This window comes from Rhododendron vialii, chromosome 11a (assembly GCF_030253575.1).
Source record: "Rhododendron vialii isolate Sample 1 chromosome 11a, ASM3025357v1".
NCBI classification, from domain to species: Eukaryota; Viridiplantae; Streptophyta; class Magnoliopsida; order Ericales; family Ericaceae; genus Rhododendron; species Rhododendron vialii.
The window spans coordinates 34,155,796-34,177,845 of record NC_080567.1 but is presented as its reverse complement, the minus strand read 5'-3'; the positions used below and the strand labels follow the sequence as shown (position 1 = coordinate 34,177,845).

General features: G+C 46.3%; 1 protein-coding gene across 6 annotated transcripts; it reads right to left on the bottom strand.

The window, feature by feature from the left end:
• Positions 1 to 588: 588 nt before the first annotated feature.
• On the bottom strand, positions 589 to 4,213 carry LOC131307277 (uncharacterized). Of its 6 annotated transcripts, none has more exons than XM_058333701.1 (3): positions 4,089 to 4,204; positions 2,969 to 3,076; positions 589 to 2,781 (listed from the first exon to the last, which is right to left on the bottom strand). In XM_058333701.1, exon 3 carries the CDS (start codon positions 2,610 to 2,612, stop codon positions 855 to 857), a length of 1,758 nt encoding a protein of 585 aa, XP_058189684.1. In that variant the 5' UTR covers positions 2,613 to 2,781; positions 2,969 to 3,076; positions 4,089 to 4,204; the 3' UTR covers positions 589 to 854. The 6 variants fall into 6 exon arrangements, with proteins under 6 accessions (XP_058189684.1, XP_058189681.1, XP_058189680.1 ...); XM_058333698.1 differs by having other exon boundaries at positions 4,040 to 4,181; XM_058333697.1 differs by lacking the exon at positions 2,969 to 3,076 and having other exon boundaries at positions 4,089 to 4,213.
• Positions 4,214 to 22,050: the final 17,837 nt, after the last annotated feature.

Sequence of the window (22,050 nt, the reverse complement as noted above, 5' to 3'; positions counted from 1 at the left end):
GTTGTTTTCTTGAAACGGGTTTGGGAAGGAGAGGGGGGGGGGGGGGGGGCTGGCGCGGGAAAGAGGAGCAAAAATTTTGCGTAAATTTTTGGAAACCATTTCATCTGAAGTGAGTATAAATAATGATAGTAATCTTTTGCTTTTTGTGTTTGAAAAGGTGTTTGTCTGGTAGAACTTGTTCTCAAATTACACATGCTGCATGCAGTATGCTGGATGAGCTAGGGGCTCAAGTTTGGTGCAGCTGGGAAACTCTGATTAATTGTTACTTTTCATCTCCTTTGAGTCATTCCCGTAGATGAATCACTGTATCTCTCTTGGAGCTCACAAGCTTCCGATGACGAAACGTACAATTCATGTACCACCTGGTGCAATGAATCCAAATATGCAGAAGGCTCTTTTGTGCACTTAAATCCAAATATGCAGAATTCTTGCAGTTGAGGTAAATCATACAGAAAAATATGCTCACCTGGTGCAATGAACAGGAAAAACAGGTACAGCAGCAGTTGCTTATAGCCTGCAAGCATAAATGAAATTCGTTGCAAGTTGATCGTCGTGATCTACAAGGCCTATGGGTTGCCAAAAGAAACCAAGAACTCGAAATTCCAGGTACTTTCTCAAGATCATCTGCAATCATGTTGCATGATTGTCTAACAAAAAGCTCTCATACAATCTCCAATATATAAAGAAACAAAATCCTCCTGCCAGTAAGCCCTATCTGAAGATACATATACTACACTGGAGTACAATATAAACACAATTTCACATGGTAAGGCCCAAGCCAAACCAACCACTAAGCTTCCTCAACATCATATCAACTAGTTCATCAAGCAAAATATAAGTACAAATCTAAACACCTAAAACTGTTCTATACTATTCATTGCCACTGCTTTGCAAGTGGTCTTATAGTGTCCTGTTTGGTTGCACCGGCTACAACGAACAGTATGCTTCCCGCGATCAAGGTCCTCCACACAAATCCGCTTCTTTTCCGGCCGTCCTGGTGGTCGGCGGAACTTAGGTGGCCGCACAACCCGCATCTCATCGTCATACATAGGAGGAGCCTCACCTTCCTTCTTCCAACCAATTCTCCACGGAATAGGGTTTAAATCCTCCGCGTATGCCTCGCGGAAACTAGCTACACTAAAGCACTTCTCAGTAAAGGCATAAACGTCTTTTCTAGAGGATATGAGAGCCGCAACGGCATGTGAGCACGGAATTCCGTACAACTGCCAATCACGGCAGGAACAACTGTGGGTCCCAATATTCACGATGTCCGATCTTTCTGCCGATAGGACCTCAAATTCTACTTCGTCCGATCGGAGGACTTGATATGTGGAACCACGGCTGATCGCCTCCACCAAGCGATTCTCAGCACTTGGGGTAAGCATAGAAACCCACAAAAGACTTTTCGCACGCCGTTCTTCAAACTCAGCCATCAATTTACTGTGGACCTGCTCAATCACCTGAATTATGGGTAGCTCCCTTGCTTCAAGAATCCAACGGTGGAACTCCTCTATATTTGAGGAGAGATGACCGTACCGTATTCCCTCAAAATATACTAATGCCCAATGAGGAGGTGAAAACTGTTGAAGCCACTTTGCAGCTTCAGAAGAAACCTCCTCAATTTCTAGCAATTTCTCTTTAAAACCACTTGTAGTGGTGGAGTATGCAGCTTTCCACAAAAGATGGACAAGCCTAGAATTCTTGAACTCTTTCCCAATGCTTTCACTCAAGTGCCGCATGCAAAACGCATGAGAAGAAGAAGGGAATTTCCTTCTTACAGATTCTGCAATACCCTTTTGACCATCCAATAAAAAAGTAAGCTGTGGGATCTTCTCCGAGTGCACCTCCAGGGCTTTGTGTAACTCTGACAAGAACCACATCCAGCTCTCATCATTTTCAACATCAACAACGCCGAAAGCAAGGGGAAACAACCCACCATCTGGATCAACCGAAGTGGCTGAAAGTAAGGTGCCAAGATATTTGCTCTTAAGATGGATTCCCCCAAGGCCAACAATAGGCAAACAACCATTTAGAAAGCCATGAATGGAAGCATAGAACGATGCAAAGAGCCGATGAAACCTGTTATCTGAACCAACAGTGAAAACTTCTGCGATACTTCCTGGGTTTGATTTCTTTATTTGTTCACAATACAAGGGTAGGAGGCAATATGCTTCTTCAGAGGAGCCATATATTGCTGCAAGCCCACGCTCCTTAGCACGCCATGCTTGCTTATAGGGAATTGTGATCCCGTACTGTTTATGGATGTCATGCAAAATGTCCTTCGGTTTGTAATTTATGTTATCACGAAGTCTTTCCTCTATGAAATTTACTACCCAATCCACAGAAGCCTGATGATGCCCATTTTGAGCAATTTTCCCACAAGTATGTGTCGCCTCGATGCTTCGTATTGCGAAGGTGGGGGCATTAGGAAGCTTCACAGCACGGATGCGCCATGGACATTCTTCAGTGGCACACTTTGCAAAGTAGCGAATCAGGTCACTTTTCACAATACGCAGTTCAAAGTGTTGCGCAATTGCAGCTTCTTTAATTGCACTCCGGAAGGCCTTGACATCAGGGAACTCTTGACCAACCACAAAACTGTGATCATCCATGAGCTAACACATCAATTGAAAGCTCCTTGTTTTCAGCACCACGGCCTCGAATTGTTCCGTGCCCGGAAGACCACTGATGCTTTAAGAGGTACTTTTTAAGAAATGGATATGCAGGTCAGACCTGAAACCTTCTATATGAACTCAGAAAGATATATGAACTGGCATAACACTGAAAATAAGCATAAAGGAAACAGGATTACAATCCGGCACGGCAAACATGGCATGTCAAAATAACTTATCTGTACATTTCATTACCTTATCTCTAAATTTCATAACTTGGATCATCAAACTAATTTGGTAACACTCCGTGTCACAAGACCCAAAGTACCGTGCATACTAACAAAAGATATCTGTACCTCTAAAATCACAGGATACAAGAAAAATGATTCAATATTCTGAGGAATTGTCAAGTGGTGCTCCGCTGGGCAAAAGCAAAACCACCTATCCCTCTTCTTCTTTTGAGCCTAGCAATGAAGTGTGATTGCTCAATAATGTGGGAACCATAACTTTTATGTTGGTGTTCTGGAAGATAAAATAACAAGCAGCACATCATAACGGTGACTATAGTAATGCCTGAAGACCACTAAATAACTTCTTGCACACCAGACACCAATGTCCATATGCAATCAAAGCCTAACATTTTCACTTCTTTCACTAGGTGGACTGTCACTGTATTATCTCAAAACACATACGGCCACATACATGTGCACAGTATAGGCACATAAACAAATCAAACCCAAAGGCCAAAACTCAAATTTACAGCATAGTTTGGTTTGCTGGAATGAATAGAATCGATTGGTTATTCCTTCCGACCCTTGGAATAGTTCCGCCGTTTGGTTCGCTCTAAACAAAAAAGATAAACACACACTAGCTCGTAGAATCGTCCCTCAACAATTTAGGTGAATGGTCATTCAACAGGGAGGTCATTCAATTCTTTCCCGAAACCAGTACAACGATTTCCTGAGAAAACAAAGGGTTTTGCTTTCTCACCAAATCCCATCATTTTTTGGGTGAGAAACAGTGAGAAACAAAACATTCCTTGCATTTACACACATTCCTCATCATTTCTCACCTATTTGTCCAAACAAGTAGTGAGATTCTCCTTTCTATTCTTTTTATTTTCTGACCAAATCCCTCGAACGAAGGTTGCATGTTAGTGGGTTTCAAACACTGTGATGCAACACATCAGAAAATTTCAAAAGAAACTCGCGTAATTAATCTGAATGGAAAGAAGCATGACAGCAAGTAAACGCACGAAATGATAAAGAACAACGGAGGGGCTTATCAATTAACAGCTAATAAGTACAATCATTTGCTTCGACAATTGAGACAAGCTTAACATTCATGAAACAGAACACGCTAACCACACTTATGAAAAGATAATGAGTACAGCTAACGAGTGTATCGCATAAGAAACAGATTAGTACCGAAAATCTAGCCAGATGGAGAAGTAGTCGGTGCGAATCATGAACTGACCTGAAAAGAAGTAACACTGGAAGAGCCTGCGTTAGGGGGGAGAGAGAGAGAGAGACCGACGGGGGATTCCGATGGAAGATTAGGGTTGATTAGGTCATATCGGAGTTTAAATTGTACAGTACGTAACTAGTAATTATGGTATGAACATTGGGGTGTTCTTGTCATTTAACAAATTGTTTTCTGGATATTGGATTTGGGGTCCACTGGTTCAGTCCAGAGGAGATCAAAACCCAGATTTGAGATTTCACTAAAACTCGACCGAGGGATTAGTGAACTCGTTCAAACTATAGTAGTTTTTATTATTATTATTTTTCGAAAGATAAGGTGTTTTTATTAAATTAAAATATTTAACACATTTTTTTTATTAACCCAACACATATTCTACGTTTTATAGTTTACTAAAAATAACTTTAACATTTATGGACTATAAAAAGCACTAGATCATAACTTAACACTCAACGGAAACGCTATGAGTTGAATTCAGAAATGTGTTGTATGGAGAAAATAATGAGATGCAAATATAATATGGCTTATCTATGGCTATAGTTATTTTTTTATTTGAACGCCAAAATATTAACTTTGAACGAAGAGTTTTCAAAGACTAAAAGGAACCAATAATTCTATAGGTACCGACCCCCCTACCGAAATTGTACCAACGGCCGCGTCGGGCCATCTCCGGCCACCGGACGGGCGATCCAAGCTGTCCAAAACTTCTAAAAGAAAAAAATCAGAGGGCCCAAGCGGAAATAAACGGCATCCGATGAAAAATAGGTGTTTAGTTTAAGCACTCTACACACATCGGATGCCGTTTATTTTCGCGCAGGCCCCCTCGGTTTTTTTTTATAGAATTTTTGGACGGCTCGGATCGGCCGTCCGGTGGCAAGAGATGGCCTGGCGAGACCGTCGGTGTGATTTCGGTAGGGGGAGGGTCGGTAAATATAACAGGACTCAAAATTAAAGAACACAGAAAAGTAATAACACACCAAAGTTTATGTTTTTAAGTGATCGCAACATCAAAAAGAAAGTCTGAATTTTCCACGGAGGCCGGCTTGCCTGAGACCATTCACCTGGTGATCGCTAGGTTGCAGTAGAGCCTCCTCATAAGTCAGAGCATCAATGCAATGAAAGAACCATCCATTCTTATTTCTTTGCCCTCTCAGACAAAAAAGAAAATTAGACCCCAAAGAACCCTTAATTACCACTTTAGGGGTGGGGTTGAAGGGGTTTACATACAACCGAGGCAAAGTAGTTAATGATTGAATCTCAAGAGGCATTCTTATCATTTGGTAGATTCAAGATAGTCATCCCAACGAAGTTAGCACCAAAGTTTACAAACAATCCTATACCAATCCAAGACCAAGAGAAAGAGCCGGTGAGAAGCCAACCCAAAAAGGAGAAGAACTAGGACAAATGAGATCCAAAAACCCAAAATAACAAAAAATATATATATCCAATTAGTTTCTTGTTAATTCTAAAATGGCATGCTCTGTTTGGAACATGTGAAAAGTGAGAGAAGAGAAGAGAAAATAATTAAGAAGGAAAATGAGAGAAATTAAGAGAAAAATTTTACTATTCAAAAGAACTCTATTTTGACATTTTCTCTTCTCTTCTTTCTCAAGCCAAACAAGGAAAATGAAAAAAATTCAAACTTTCCCTTCTTTTCTCTTCATTTTTTCAAAATTCCAAACAAAGCATAATTAGAATTTTTCAGTATTCATATATTTTATCAGCCGAACCTCGCCACAACCTCCTCCAGCTACTTCCGCCACTGACCACAACAAGCCACCACCTCCTTCATTGCCTATGTCAACCATTATTTTCATGTTTATCCTATTTGTCTTCATCTTTTTTAAGCTCTTCTTTGTGTTCACAAAGACCGTGTGACATTTGTATTTTAGCCTTTTGGTTGATGAATACTACAAGTATTATTAAGAAAGAACATACTTAGAGGGATGATGCTATGGTGTCCCCGGTCATTTTGGGGACACCGTAATTTTTGGCATAATTTCACCATTATGAGTATAACTAAAACCCATTACAAGCATAACCGAACCCAAACAAGGTATAACCAAGGAATATCCAAAAAACCAACCAAGGTATAACCAAACCCAACCAAGGCATAACAAATAAGTTATGCTTTGCTATGGTTCTGTTATCCTCATAATGGTTTTGATTATGCTCATAATAGGTTTTGGTTATACTCATAATAGTTTTGTTATGCCAAAAGTTACGGTGTCCCCAAAATGACCGGAGACACCGAAGTCATTCCCTACTTTTAGAGTATTTAATCAACAATAAAACTTCAGGTATTTAAAATCTAATACGTACTTCAAGTATTTATTAGTAAGTGAAAGGTATAACCATTATTCACAGTGACATGAAATAGTAGGGGAAGGTAAGAATTCTCTTTCATGTCGTCCCTCTCTGTAAATACTATAACAAGTGACAAAACAAGGAAACCATTATTTTCATATTATCAAGAATAATATAATTATTTCACACAGACTACCACATTTGGCTCCAATCGTGCTGATAACTAGTTATAAAATTGAAAAGTAAAGTACAAAGGAACATAAAATATATAGTACTGAAGATAGTTTCTTCAGAAATTATCGTGAGAGGGGTTAGTAGAGTAACAAAATATTATTGAAGTATTTCTCACCATTTTACTTTTACTCCTTTACAATAGTATCAAAAAAACTATGGATACACCATTTGGTGTACACCAAATCCACACACAAATAGGCACACCACCATTTGGTTCCACACAAATTATTGAAGCTGCTCAATGTGTTTATAATATTTTTGAAGGATTCGCGTAAAAAAATCAATTCAATCGGATGTCGATAAGGGCTTGATCAATTATTCATTCAATTTTCTGTTGGCTCCAATCATTTGTGTTGGATTCCGAGATCGGTCCTTCACAATGCGGTATGCATAGGGTGTACACCAAATGATGTACCCATAGCAGGACTCACAATAGTATCGCTGATTTTTCTTAAGGGAAATGATTTTCACACTCATTTTTTGAATTATGGCACTCAATTTTTTTATCTTTTAGTGAAACTTTTGTGTGTATTTTTTTCATTACAAGACAAGAAAAAGAATGCTATATAGTAAAAAAAGGAAGTGTAAAAATCATTCCTCTTTTCTAAATGGAAAAACTAGGATCGAGGTCTAGATGGAATTCCAAGAATCTATCATTAAAAAAATAAAAAACAAAATTTGTGACTTATTTTTCAACATGTCTTTTCATTCAGATTTTAACATCTTGTAATTTGAATAAAATAATGAATGATTGAATGGAACATTTATACATATCGAATTCAACTGATTTTCAAAAGGGCCCACTTGATTTTCAAAAAAGATTTATTAATCGGCTTGGATCAACTTTGTAGAATTCAGAGTGCATCCCGCAAACCCCCTATACTATGATAAGGGCCCGTCAACAGTGCCGTCGGTTCATGGCCGGTTGGTGGCCATAGACGGTTTTTATCCCCCACGTTTTGAGTGCCGGAACAAAATAAAGAAAGAGCAAAAAAGTAGGTCCCGCTGGATTCTAGATCTTTTATGGGTAAGTTTTCAAGGAAATTAAATAACCATCCCAGGTGGGCATACCACGTATGTTTTTATCCTGCTAACTTTTCAAAGTTATGTTTACATCCTCTTGACATGTGATTTACATCTTTTACCCTTTAATTATCATATGCATATGTACTGTTTCCTATCTTATTGAGATTCCATTAATATTGTTTCCTACGTTAGTGGGATTTCATTAATATTGTTTCGTAACTTAATGAGATTGACTATTTCAAACAAAAAGTATGAAAAATTCAAAATTGTGGTTGGAGGAAATTTTATTTTTCTTGGTGAACATTTTTTCTATCATGTAAGATTCAATTTTACCATGAACTTTATGTTCGGAGTACTTGAATAGATTTTGAAATCTGTCATGTTTTGTAATCTTGTGTTTGAAATATCATGGTGCATTTTCTCATGAAATGAAGTAAACAAACAGATTTCATGGTAAACGGTTCAAATAAATGCACCATGAAATGATTTGAAAAAATAGATTTCATGATAAACGGTATAAATAATTTACCATGAAATGGTTTTTTTTTTTTAATAACCATGAATTGATTCGAACAAGCAGATTTCATAGCAAACGGTTCAAATTTATAAACTGTGGGCACGCGCTCCCAAAATCCTTGATTTCCATTTTTAAGGTCGGGTGCGGCCCTCTTTGGAAAAGCGCGGCGAAACGCTTCGATTCAGAGTCGCCACTCGGGTTTTTGCCGTGAAAACACCCAAGGAACCGAACTCGAAAAACGTTTGCTACGTTTGTTTGATTTGAAAAAAAAGGCTTGTAGACCGGTCCGTCGTCACCTTCGATATCTGAGGTTCGGGAGCCAGGTTACGAGAGGGGAAGGGTTTTATGGCACCCCTCTCGCCCAATCCGGAGATCGGTCTCTACTCAGGCATTTCATAAAAATGTTTGCATTTTTCTCTCATTTGATCTTTTTTTTTAGCCAGTTAGGGCGGGGGAACAGTTAATGGGGGTCAAAACTATAACAAGTTGCAATTACGTGACAAAATGCTTTATGAATGACTTGCTTGCAATGATAAAACATAGATTGAGAACAAGCACTGGGCAACCCGATTGAATTGAAGTACACTGCCCTGAAGGAACATGAGCAGGATCCACACCAGCATGCACTGGCCGAGCCGGTGCATGCAGATACGACCTGCGCACGCCACAACCAAGCTGGCGTACTCCACTTACCAGGTTTCACAGTCTTTGTTTGCAACCCTCTGGGCTCTGGAAAGGGACCAGCGCACACCCAGGACAAACCACGTAGTTTAATAGAACAGAATATACACGGTTACAGACAAATGAAATGGCTTTCAGCCTCAAAAGACAACAGAATATCCCAAAACAGCGTGGGGATAGAAAAGAGGCCAAGTCTAAGCTAAGATGCAAGGGCCAGCCACTGGATCTTGGGACAAACTGTCGTACGCCAGTTATGGACAGCCGTACGCCACTTTGATCCTAATCCAGTGCTTGGCTTTGCATCATCTGGGTTCTGGAACATGACCAGAAGGATTCCAGAGGCCTTTTGAACATATGAAGGAGCAAGCAGTAACTACTACAGTTAAGCAGTTCTAGATACAGAAAGCAGTAAACTGGTTATTATCATGCTTAGGTGATTGACAGAAATGTAAGCTAATAGAAATGATGATCCCTGATCCCCACGCCAGTAGTGCTCGCACTGCCATGACTGGCGTATGGCATACGTGTACTGGCGTGCGCCATGTCTCATACTGCATGATTGTCGTATTTTACCAGTTTAAGGCCAGGACTAGTATTACTTACTAGCCTGAGCCTTACTGGTTCCCCTCAGGAGCTGAAAACAGAAAGGAACACAAAGGTGGTATACCTTTTTGTATTGAGGTTTGAAGGTGGTTTTGAGCTCAAAGGTTGAAGATGGAGATTGGATGGTGACTGGACATCAATAGGGTGTATGGAAGTGAGTTCCCCTCCTTTCTCTTTCAATGGAAGATGAGAGATAGAGAGCAAAGGAAGAGAAGAAGAAAGATTGCACTTCTTAATGTGGCTAACCCCTTACAAATGAATGCAAGGGGGGTATTTATAGAGGAGAGATGGACTGAGATCAGTTGGGGCTAAGGGCTTGTTTGGCTTGTTGGAACAAGAAGAGAGCCTCCCATGCATTAAATGCATGGGACTTGCCTTGATGGGGAGTGTAGGAGAGAGAGGGAGCGTCCCTGCCGAGAGTAATCATCAGGGAGACTGTGCCCAACGTCAGGGTGGCACCAAAGTCTCGTCCATGTGGCTGAATAAAGTTGATTTGACTGGGCTTAACTGGCGTTCGCCACATATAGACCGGCGTGCGCTAGTAATAACTGAGTCAACGGTCGATGACCGACACGTGGCAGTTAACTGGCGTGCGCCAGGGGATCTATGGCGTAAGCCAGTTTGGTTTTGCTGGGGCTGTTTGGCTCTGGTTTTGAAGGGTTTGAAGGGGGTTTGAAAGAGGTTCGGGACACTCAAAGCTCAAACACACCATCGTCCTCAGACTGTTCTCGACCATTAATCATCATTGGGGAAGTAAAACATCGAAAAATAGCGTTCTCTGGACAGTCCAGAATTGGGTGTCTACAGTAGCCCCCCTTTGACGGCACTTGAGGTACCATTGACTGAAGACAAGTAACGTCAAAGGTTCTCTAGACACCTTATTCGAGGCTATCCAGAATACGTAAATTTTAAAGAACCTGTTTGATTTGAAGCTGGGACAAATAGACCGCCGCTTTGTTGTCTTTGGCGGGCAGATCATGCAATGTGGGTTCTCCTGGGGAATGATCCACCTTGCAAAAGCATCGACTCTGTTGGGGAAAGCAAGACTATCGGACGGGTGGACCGTCGGACGGGTGGACCGTCGTTGACTTGAAGTTGGACTGGTGGACCGTCGTTTGATTTGAACTTGGACGGGTGGACCGTCGTTGATTTGAATTTGGACGGGTGTACCGTCGTTGATTTGAAATTGGACGGGTGGACCGTCGTTGATTTGAAATTGGACGGGCGAACCGTCGTTGATTTGAATTTGGACGGGTGTACAGTCGTTGATTTGAACTTGGACGGATGGACCGTCGTTGATTTGAAATTGGACGGATGGACCGTCGTTGATTTGAACGGGCCTCTACTTGGGGATGACTTCAACATGGGTACCAACGCGACTCATAGCAATTTAGGACACTATTTGAGAATGGATCCCGTCGCATGGGGTGATTTGGGCCTCAGGCCCAAGATGTACTGGCGTACGGTACTATAATACTGGCGTGCGCCACTTTGTTCAAAGATCCGAGCCCAGACCAGGCCCAGATCCAGCCCAGCACGGCTCCTATGTTGTATAAACTTCCGCGACAATGCAGAAAACTGCTCTTCGTCGGTTTTGAAATCCCAAGGGCTCCCAACACCTCTTGAATCTCTAATCTCTTCCTCATTCCCTCATTTTTCTTCAAAACCCACTCTCCTACACTGATCCATGGCAGAACCCAGTGGTAGCAGTAGCAATGGCGGCGATAGAGGTGGCGGTGATGGTGAACGGTTGAGGGACAGGTCCGAGATCCCTCAAATCGATGATCAGTCGATAGGCGAAGCTCCCTCGGCGACTGGTGCAGGGGTTTCTGGTAGTACAAGCGGCGGCGACGGCCATGCAACGGAGGTAGGTGGTGGCGACGAACGGCGTACGCCAGGGATGATGGAGCGTACGCCAGCTGTCGTCGGCACAGGGGGTTTACGGGTCCAACGGTTGGATTATCGGAGTGGTGTAGAGGGGCTAGTGATCACTGGTTTGGGCTCGATTGGGGCCGGCGGTAGCGGCAGTGGTGGTGGTGGTGGTGATGGTGATGGTGATGAACGACCGAGGACACCACCTAGGGACCCGGCGAGGGGCAAGGATCCCATGGTTGAGGAGGGGGTATCCGAGGAGGTGCCCACGGAGGAGGTGGAGTTTAGGCCGGCAGTGGGGTCTTCGGCGCATGTTCCTATCACACGGGGGGATTTTGCAGAGTTTGTGTCCGAAGAGGAACTTGGTCGCTTGCTTCGGGAGAATCCGGAGGTAGTGGCTGCGGTGCTGGCAGCGCGGGAGGACAGGCTCCGGAAAGTTAAGAGGGCCCAGGAGGAGGAGCGCTTGAGAGAGGAAACCGAGAGGGCCAGGGCCCAGGAGGAGGCTTTCGTGCGCGAGACCGGGGCAGCCGAGGAGGCTCAGGGGGAGGTGTGGTCTTTTGAGCGGGCAGTGACACTTGCAGAGTCCATACGGCTGGCCCCCCATGCTAGGTTTGACGCGGCCATGTTTGTGTTGCCCGAGCCACACTTGTTTATACCGTCCGGAGTTGAGAGCCTTGCACCTCTGCGGGAGAGCTATGACGCAAAGCTCATACTGAGAGACCCGCAGAGACACCTGTCCATGGATTGGGCACAGGTATACTTCTGAACTTTCTTTAAAATCCATGCTTTGTCATTTGTAATCATATGTAGCTTGAATTGGCGTAACATAGCGGGTAACGCACGTAGGCCAAAAACCTTGAACTGTAGCTTGATTGAGAAAGTAGAACTCGAATGGTAGGCCTTGACTTTGAAACTTGACTAGAACGATAGAACACTTGATGTGGCTAAATAGACTTGCAGAACACCCATAATTTCAATAAAGACCGTTAGTGCCAGGCTTGAATCGACCGTAAGCTGTCTCGACTAATAAGATAGCCCTTTGAACTTGAGCTCGACTAAGTAGATTGCCATGACACGTTGAACGCCCGAATGGCGTGTCCAATAGTTTGAATCGACCAGTTCGACAAACAGAAATCCTTTTGAAATCGACTGAGATGTGTACCCGGAAAGAATTAAGGCCCCGTGGCTCGGAACTTGACTGAGAAATGCCTTTGAGTTGATTCGACTGATAGTAGAACTGGACAGAGAAATACGACTGCCCGGTGGCTTTGTTCGACCCTTATGATGCTTGTTTCGACCGTAGAATTACTTTTGAAACTCTGAATTTGACTGACTATTTGAATTGCAACTGCTGATGAACCTCTTTTGTTGTATGTCTTTGTATGCAGAGAGGGGCGGCCAGCACTCGGGGCCATGGAGGTCCAGCGAGCTCGCTTGAGTTATACCGAGGGCTGCCTGAGCGAGTCAGGGCCTTGGTAGATGCTGCAGCGTTCCGGCCGTTTGTGGGCAGCGTGCCCTTCGGAATTTTCGGATTCCGAAAATGCAAGGGCCCAGATCGAGGGAGCGCGAGTGGGGAAGCAAGCGCTCGCAAAATACAGAGTCGCCACTCAGGTTTTGAAGGTCCAACACCCAAGGAACCGTATTTCGAAGCACTTGCCGCGCTGTTTGATTTAAAAAAAGTTAAGGAACCAGTCCGTCATAACCATATCTGGGTTCGGGAGCCAGGTTACGAGAGGGGAAGGGTTTTATGGCACCCCTCTCGCCCAATCCGGAGATCGGTCTCTACTTAGGCATTTGCGAAAAATGTTTGTTTGCGATTCTGTTTCATTAATCAATTTTTAGCCAATTAGGGCGGGGGAACAGTTGATCGGGGATTAAAACTGTAACAGTTTGCAGGATGCGATAAGATATGGCATGGATTAGTGAGATGACACATAATAAATGGAATAAAGTTCAAAACATCGATCATACATCAAAGCAGTGCCGTGTATGATTTTGGCACGAACAAACAGCCAGCTTGCATGCGTGAATCCATCTACATGCAAGCCAACCATCGCGCGACACTCCCATACACTCGCGCGAGTGTTGATGTTCCACCAATGTTTTGGATTTTACCCCCTTCTGGGCTCTGGAAGGACCAGTGCTCACCCAGGTGCAAACCAAGCAGTTTATAAGTACTTGAAAGTAAACAATGTTACAGCAAGCAGATGGAAATATTATGAAAACACGACCCCTAAACAGTGGGGGTATCTAAACAGAGGCCAAGGCCAAGCTGCTCATGCAAGGGCAGTCCCTGGAAAACCCAGACCCATCGCGCGACAGAGTGATACAGGCGCGCGATTGTTCAGACTGGACTTCCAGGAATTGCTTTGCATACTCAGGGCTCTGAGACATGTTTAAGAGCATCCCAAGAGCATTCCAAACCAAGAGGAGTTATAAACTAAGCTAAACAATGATTTTTAACATGCAAAAGCAGTGAGCTAATACCTTTTAAAAGACTTGAAAATGACTATGAATACAACAAAAAACTTGAAGACCAGCATCCCTTCCCCGCGTGGTCCAATCTCACGCAGACACAACTGTCGCGCGAGCCTATGGGACCATCGCGCGAGGGTATTCCTGGCAACGGCTCTTGAAACCTTGCCAGCTTTAGGGCCAGAACTGGTATCGATTACCAGCCTTGACCCTGCCAGCCCCCCTCAGGGGTTCGAACAGTGAGCAGAAAGATATTATACCTTTGCTTGAGTGTCTTGGAGATGGCTTGAATGAGGTGGTGAGGTTTGGAAGATGATTATGTGGGAGTGAGTATGGTGTGGGACATTTGTGCTTGAGCTTTGCTTCTTCTTTCTTAGAGAGAAAATGGTAACCTTTTGCAATGAAGCATGGGGGGGGGGTGGGTATTTATAGAAGAATGGGTTGGGTTGGTGGCTAGCCAAGGCCTTGTAACCAGCCAACAAGGCTAGTTAGAATCACTTGGTGGAGAAGTGGGGTGGCAAAGGTGATGGGAGAATGGGGGGTGAGGTGGTGCAAGGGGAGCCCCCAGAACGCTGTTCAGCCGACGAAAACGGGGTCACATAGGCCTGTAGCCCCCTGACCACCACGCAATCCGGGTGAAAATGACAGGTGTTGACCATCGCGCGAGACAGTGAGAGCATCGCGCGAGGGTCCAGCCAACCCTGCGAGGGTCAATAGTCAAAGCTTTGACTTTGACCACCACCTGGCAAATGGACCATCGCGCGAGGATCCCAGTGTGTCGCGCGACATTCAAACCCAAGGTCTTGGTTTTGATTCAAGGGTTTTAGGGCTAAGGATGGGTTCCGCGTACACCAAACTCAAGCCATTCCAAGTTCTCGAGACTGTTTTCGACCTGATTCATCATCGGGGAAACAAGAAACCGAAAAACAAAGTAAAACGATCGGGAAACCAGATCGGGGTGTCTACAGTAGTCCCTCTTTGACGGCACGCGGAGCACCATTGGCTGGTACGGGTAACGTCAAAGATTTCTAGACACCCATCCAATCCACCCAAAAGCCGATTTAAACGAAAAGTGCAAGCAAATATATACAAATACCGTGCACCAACGGATCGGTGAGCAGATTGATTGCTGATCCAAATTGGGACGGATAGATCGTCGTTGATTGATAATCGGACAGATAGATCGTCGCTGATTTGAAAATTGGACAGATAGATCGTTGCTGATTTGATAATCGGACAGATGGATCGTCGCTGATCTGAAATGGGACGGATAGATCGTCGCTGATTTGATAATCGGACGGATGGATCGTCGCTGATTTGAACTTGGACGGATGGATCGTCGCTGATTTGATAATCGGACGGATGGATCGTCGCTGATCTGAAATTGGACGGATGGATCGTCGCTGATTTGAAATTGGACGGATGGATCGTCGTTGATTTGAAATTGAACGGATGGATCGTCGCTGATTTGAAATCGGACGGATGGATCGTCGCTGATCTGAAATTGGACGGATGGATCGTCGCTGATTTGAAATAGGACGGATGGATCGTCGCTGATTTAAAATTGGACGGATGGATCGTCGTTGATTTGAAATTGGACGGATGGATCGTCGCTGATTTGAAATTGGACGGATGGATCGTCGCTGATTTGAAATTGGACGGATGGATCGTCGTTGATTGATAATTGGACTTTACACGGGCAGACCACTGCTGGGGATATAAACGCGCCTCGGATTTTAAAAGCCATCGACCCACAATAAACCTCAAAATTGTTGCAGCGCCTAAGTGAAAACCTATGGGCTCTTAAGGGTGGATAAACATGATTGGGCCTGTCCAGGAGCTGCATTGGGCCTGAGGTCCAACCAAACCATCGCGCGACATAGTCACTCCGTCGCGCGAGGGTAGTCTGTTCAGGCCTGGGTCTGTTAAGAGCCCAGACCCGGCCCGGACCTGCTTTCTTCCATACAATCGACGGGGACGTTCGAAAACCGCTCACAGCAGTTTCGAACTCCCTCCAACACTATTCTCTCTCAAACTCTCCCTCTCCCAACCTTGATTTCGTCCAAAAACCGAGTAGACCCACGTGCGTATCATCATCCATGGCTGACCACGGCAATGGTGGCGGTAGAGGGGAAGTTGTTGATCGTCCAGGGGACGAGGGAGGACGAATGGTGGTCGAAACAGAGGATCGGCTGCCAACGGGGGCCGTTGTAGACACCGGTGCAAAGGTAACGGGCGGCGGCGATGGCAAACAGGGCCATGAGTAGGAGGTGGGTGGAGGCGCTGAGCATCGCGCGACGGTATCAGAGGGTCGCGCGACAGAGGGGGTCGAGGCCGCGAGTACTGGAATCGAGCAACTGGACCCGAGTGTGGCCGTGAGTGGTTCTGTGGTGGTTGGTAGTGGTTTTGGCAGAGATACTGGCGGTAGTGGTGTTGGTGGTGACGGCGTAGGTGGTGATGACACCGGGCCGAGCGAGACCCCGCCGAGGGACTCGACGAAGGGCAAGGGCGTAGCGGCCGATGAGGAGGAGACCGCAGGGGTTCCTGAGGAGGAGGTACTGTTTCGGCCGGGAGCCACGTCATCGGGCCACAGGCCGATCACGAGACAGGATCTTGCGGAGTTCCTGAGTGACGAGAGATTAGCCCGGCTTCTTGAAAAGGATCCCATGATTGGGGCTGCCGTGTTAGAGGCTCGAGAGGAGCGAGAGTGGGTGATAGCCGCTTCAGAGGCTACGGCGAGGGCCGAGAGGGCGAGGGCCGCTGAGGAGAAGGTTTTGAGGGATGCGGAGGCCGAGGAGCGGGTTGGAGCGAGGGGGCAGGGACCGAGGGTAACAGCGGTGTCCGAGGCAGAGAGTTTGACTCGTGCTCCGTTTTCAGCAGAGGGGTACAGGCCACCAGTTCCACATTTGTTCGTACCATCGGGTCTTGTGGCATACAGGCCACGGCAAGCGGAGTACGACCCCGAGCTTGTTCTAAGAGACCCCGATACCCACATTTCGAGCAGCTGGGCTGAGGTAAATTTCTGAAAGTCCTTCATTTCCTTTTGTGATTGCAAATTCAATACAATGCATGTGCTTAAATACCGAGGAACATAGGATAATCCTTTGAAGTAGATTCGAATAGTGACACTATAGTTTCACGTTGAATGCCATGCATGACACATAATAACTTGAACCAACCATCTACTGCCAAGCTGTATTGATTACCTAGAACTTGAGAATGAAAGCCTCACATGCTGATATATCCCCTGTTGCTTGTTTCCGTGTCTAATGCAGGAGAGAGAGAGAGACAGAGGGACATCCGGGGTTTTGGGGGCGCCTGTAGCTCCTTGGCGTTGTACCAGGGTTTGCCGGAGAGGGTGAGGCAGTTGGTGGATATGGCAGGTTTTGGGGAGTTCATACAGACCTTGACTCCCGCCAGAAATGACCATGCGGTCTTGGTCGCGCTTGCAGAGAGGTGGAGGGATACCACTAACACCTTCCACCTGCCGCTCGGGGAGATGACAGTGACACCCACGGACTTTGCAGCGATCACTAGTTTGAGGGTTGGAGGTGACCCCATCCCGTTTGACTCGGGCATTCAGGAGGACGAGGCAGCCCTGGAGTGGTTCTTGGGAGAGGTGCCCAAGGTTGAGGAGGGGATGGCGAGATATGGACAGTTCACCCGGTACCTTGCAAAGGAGGTGGCGACCGAGCAGGAGGCGAAGCAGATGGCCCGGGCATACCTATTGTACCTTTTTGGTGCTACCCTGTATCCGAACAGGCGTAGCAAGGTCCACCTATCGTACTTGCCTGCACTGAGGGATCTGAGGACGGCCTCGTGCTTTGATTGGGGAGGAGCTGCGCTTAGCGCAGCTTATGGCTTTATGGGGGACTCGTCGAGGACTGAAATGAGCACTGCTGGCTACTGGCGGATTTGGGAGGTATGATCATAATAGAGTAAAGTACATTTCCATTATATACTTATCTGTTTGAATACATAAACTGCTCAAAAATATTCCTGCATTGTGCTAATGATTTGAACTTCGATAACCGTGCAGCTTTGGGCCTACGAGGTTTTGAACATGTGCCGTCCAGTGACGAAGAGCTTGGACTTGGGGATCCTCCCGCGTGCTCATATCTGAAGCAAGAAGAATATGGGAGAGAAAAGAGGGAGAGGTGACCTGAACGGCTTCAGGATATACCTAGACGCGCTTCGTCCCTCACAGGTATGACACGACTTTATCAAAAATAGAAATATGCATCTCTTTTTATTGCTTTAATGCTGTCGCTGACCGACGCTTGCATTGCTTGCTTGTGCAGGTAGAGTGGGACCCTTGGAGAGTGGCAAAGTCAGAGCCTGAGTACTTGGCCAGGAGCAGGGCCGTGACGGAGAGCAGAGTGCTGCTGGAGTCGGCTTTCGGTTGGCAGTGGTACTTGGGTGACCGAGTGACACGCCAGTCGCTTGGCCACACAGGGTTCCAGGTGCCCGGACCACTTCCACCACGGGCCTCACATACAGGGGAGTACACGTTGGCCGAGCTAGAGGTCTTCACGCGGCCTGATACCGACTTGACACGCTACCTGCGTCCCGGTGTGGACTATGCAGTCTACCAGAGGGAGCGCTTGGCGGGGCCATTGAGAGTACGAGAGTTCAGGGAGGTACGGAGTCAGGCCCGTGGAGCTGCTGAGGAGAGGAGAGCCGTCACTGCGAGGCAGAGCAATGGTGAGAGTCGCGCGAGACGGGGTCCGAGTGGACCTGTGAGGGGTGGGCCACCAGAGTTGACATGGCATATAGCTGTGGTGGATTCTCAGGGCAATCCGGCCGAGCTACACCTTGTTCCTGCCAGAGTTGAGCCAGCGCCCGTCACTATGCCGGTAAGACATTGTATCCTTCATTATTGTGCTTTCATAAAGTCTTGAAACATTGCTCCATTGCTTATATTCAAATTATTCTTGCAGGTGCCCAATGAGTGGGCGAACGAGGCCGTTCGGCGTATGCTTGCACTGGAGAACGTGATAAGGCGGGCGGCGAGTGGCCTGCCTTTGGACTTGCGTTACCCACCACCGGCAGCTCAGGGGTCTCAGGTATATCCTTCAGAGAAACGATACATTCCTGCATTCGATACTTAACATATGCATGCTTTGCTCGATACATAGTATACTTTAATTGCCGTCAACTTTGAAATTGATTGTACCTGTCTGCAAACATACAATACATAGAACATATACTCAATGTGCAAAATTTTACAATGCAGACACAGGGACGGGCGGCTCCTAGGAGGAAAAGCGCGAGAGAGCCTCCACAGAAGAAGCTAGCAAGCAGGACTCCTGCTCCTCCACCTACTACTAGACCACAGACGCGGGGCGTACAGCTACCCGTTGCGAGCGAGGAGGCGGCCCGAGAGGCCGTGGCGCGCGCAGAGGAGAGGTATCAATTGAAGATGCGCCAAAGGCCGGCGCAAGATGAGCCTGTCCGCAAGAAGCGGCTGATCTTGCCCGAGGATTCTGAGGAAGAAGAGGGAGAAGAAGAAGAAGAAGACGAGGAGGCGCTTGACAGCAGCGGCTCGGACGACTCAGCCGACGATCCTGGTTTTAGACAGGATCCTAGAGAGAGAGACGACTACGATGACGACGACGACGGAGATGGTGATTGGTTCGGGGAGGACTGAGAGCTACTAGGAAGCCTCATTTCACTTCCCGCACTCTTGGTTTTTGCTTCTGGGCCTGCGTGCCCACGTAGATAGATTGAAGGCCGGAACGCCTTAGCTGATACCTGATACATGTTTTTGGGGCCTGTGTGCCTTTTTGATTTGATGGGCGAGTGTGCCCGCGTTGACATGATGACTTTGAGCGGCCAAAGCGCCGCACGCACAGTAGTCTTCCTTACTTTGGCATGAATAGATTATGGATTAGCTATAAAATTTGCATTTTCAGTTCATTTTACTATTGCAATAAACTTAGAATAAATAAACGCTTGCCACTAATACCATGCTTGCATTGATAACGTACCGAGACTGTTCACAAATGCACGCATACGTACAGACAGAACTAATCTCAGAGAAAACGAAAATGTACCCCAGGATACGGTCAGGATACGAGGATACGAGGGAACGGAATATTGAACATTTACAAGTCAAAACCTAAAATACCCCAACTTGGATAAAAGGGATGCTTCCGTGAGGTCATGCATATACAAAATGACCTGCGAGAGTTGACAGATTCGAGAAATACCTCCCGAAACACAAAATTCCCTAAAAACCTTACGAAGGACACAAAAGGGACACGAGATGGGAAAACATGACTCTATTATGTCCCGGACTGAAACCGACACCTCCGTACAGTCATATTAGGTCATCATGACTTGTACGGCCTGAGAGAAAAGGACACGACCCTCCGGATCGAGTTTCGAACTCCCGAAATGCTCATTTGGCCTTGAAACGAGCCACCGAGGGTTCAAAAACCTCGTTAAACGCAATATCTCGAATCCGATGCTTGGATATGGTTGCATATGCTCATAGTGACTTGCTGGAACCATAAAAGTTGCAAAAGTACCCTTGGAATAGGAAGCGACCAAAATTGGACAGTAGCTGGTGCAATCTGTCAAAATGCAGGCTGAACCGTCGCGCGAGGGAGTGAGTATGTCGCACGATGGAGTGGATGTTTCTCACTCGCGCGATGGAATGAGATCATCGCGCGATGGTTGGGTCGTGCCAGGCCACCTTTATTGAGTAGTGCTAGCTGCACCGACCAAAGTGTAGGGAAACCGTACCGACGGCCACCGGACGGCCGTCTCCGGCCACCGGACGGCCGATCCGAGCCGTCCAAAAATTTTAAAAAAAAAAACCGAGGGGCCCTGCGCGGGAATCAACGGCATCCGAGGTGTGTAAGGTGCTTGATCCGAGCACCCTTTTTTCGTGTATATATGTATATTCGCGGAATATACATATATACACGAAAAAAGGGTGCTCGGATCAAGCACCTTACACACCTCGGATGCCGTTGATTCCCGCGCTGGGCCCCTCGGTTTTTTTTTTTAAAATTTTTGGACGGCTCGGATCGGCCGTCCGGTGGCCGGAGACGGCCGCGCGCGGCGGTCGGTACGGTTTCCCTACACTTTGGTCGGTACACATAGGATTTCTGACCTTTATTTGACCATTTCAGATTTTTAGGACGACCAAGCCTTGTCATCACCCTTTAACTGCTCAGAGTACTTCAGGGGGCGGGGGGGGCAATGCAGAGATGCCTTTACTTTGGAGAAGAGAATGCCACGTTGTATGATTATTTGCACTGGGAAAGGAGAATATTTCATGTGCTCTGTCTATAAAGGGGCTAACGCTTTGCTGATGAAAGGCATTCTTCCCACAGTTTGAGAGTCCCACGAGAAGCAGAATGGCAAATAATCTTCCGGCCCTGATTAGCCCATGGCTTTCGGCCTTTGTTGCTAGAGATTGGCTGTCATTCCGGTTTCACGGGTTGGCCGCATTCCGTTTCCTCCGCAATGTGAGGGTCCGTCCTGAGTTTCTGAGGGCAGCCCTACAATTCTGGGACCCAGAGGTTCACGTGTTCAGGTTTGGGGTTAATGAGCTGTGCCCCACCGTGGAGGAATTCCAAGCATACCTCCAAGGAGTCGCCTCGAGCGTGATAGTCGTGCCACCTTATAGGAAAAGCATGCCAAAGCTCCTACAGTCAAGTCTTGGCATTACCCGGGGAGCGGCCGAAAGTTTGCTAACTGGAGGGCAGATCAACATCATGCGCCTAATGGAGTGGTATGGACCAGAAGGGGACGTAGGGAATATAGCCGTGCAGGCTCAGCGTCGATTTGCTCTGGCAATCGGCGTGCTAGCCGCTTATTTACTGGTATCTCCGAATGGGCAAGTCAACCCCATGCTGGTGAGCGTTGCAGCTCAAATGGGCGCCCAGAGAAATGTGGTACCACTGGTTTTGGCAGAGACACTCATAGGTTTGGATTTGGTTTCTTCCGGCCAAACAGACGTGTTCGGCAGTAGTCCACTACTACTGCAGGTTAGCTTAGTTCTCACTCAGCTCACCTTTTTTCGGCTTTCGCACGTTCTGTTTTTACCTTATCTCTCAGCTAAGGCTATATCGAAGTTCCTTACTTGTCTTTTCTCTCAAGCTTTATGTAACTTCTCACTTGTTTTTCCACTCATGCAGCTCTGGCTATCTGACAAATTGGGATTGCTTACAGCACCAGAAGCAAACTGGCCTCATCTGCCCGGCCGAATGCATCAGCGGGGTATGA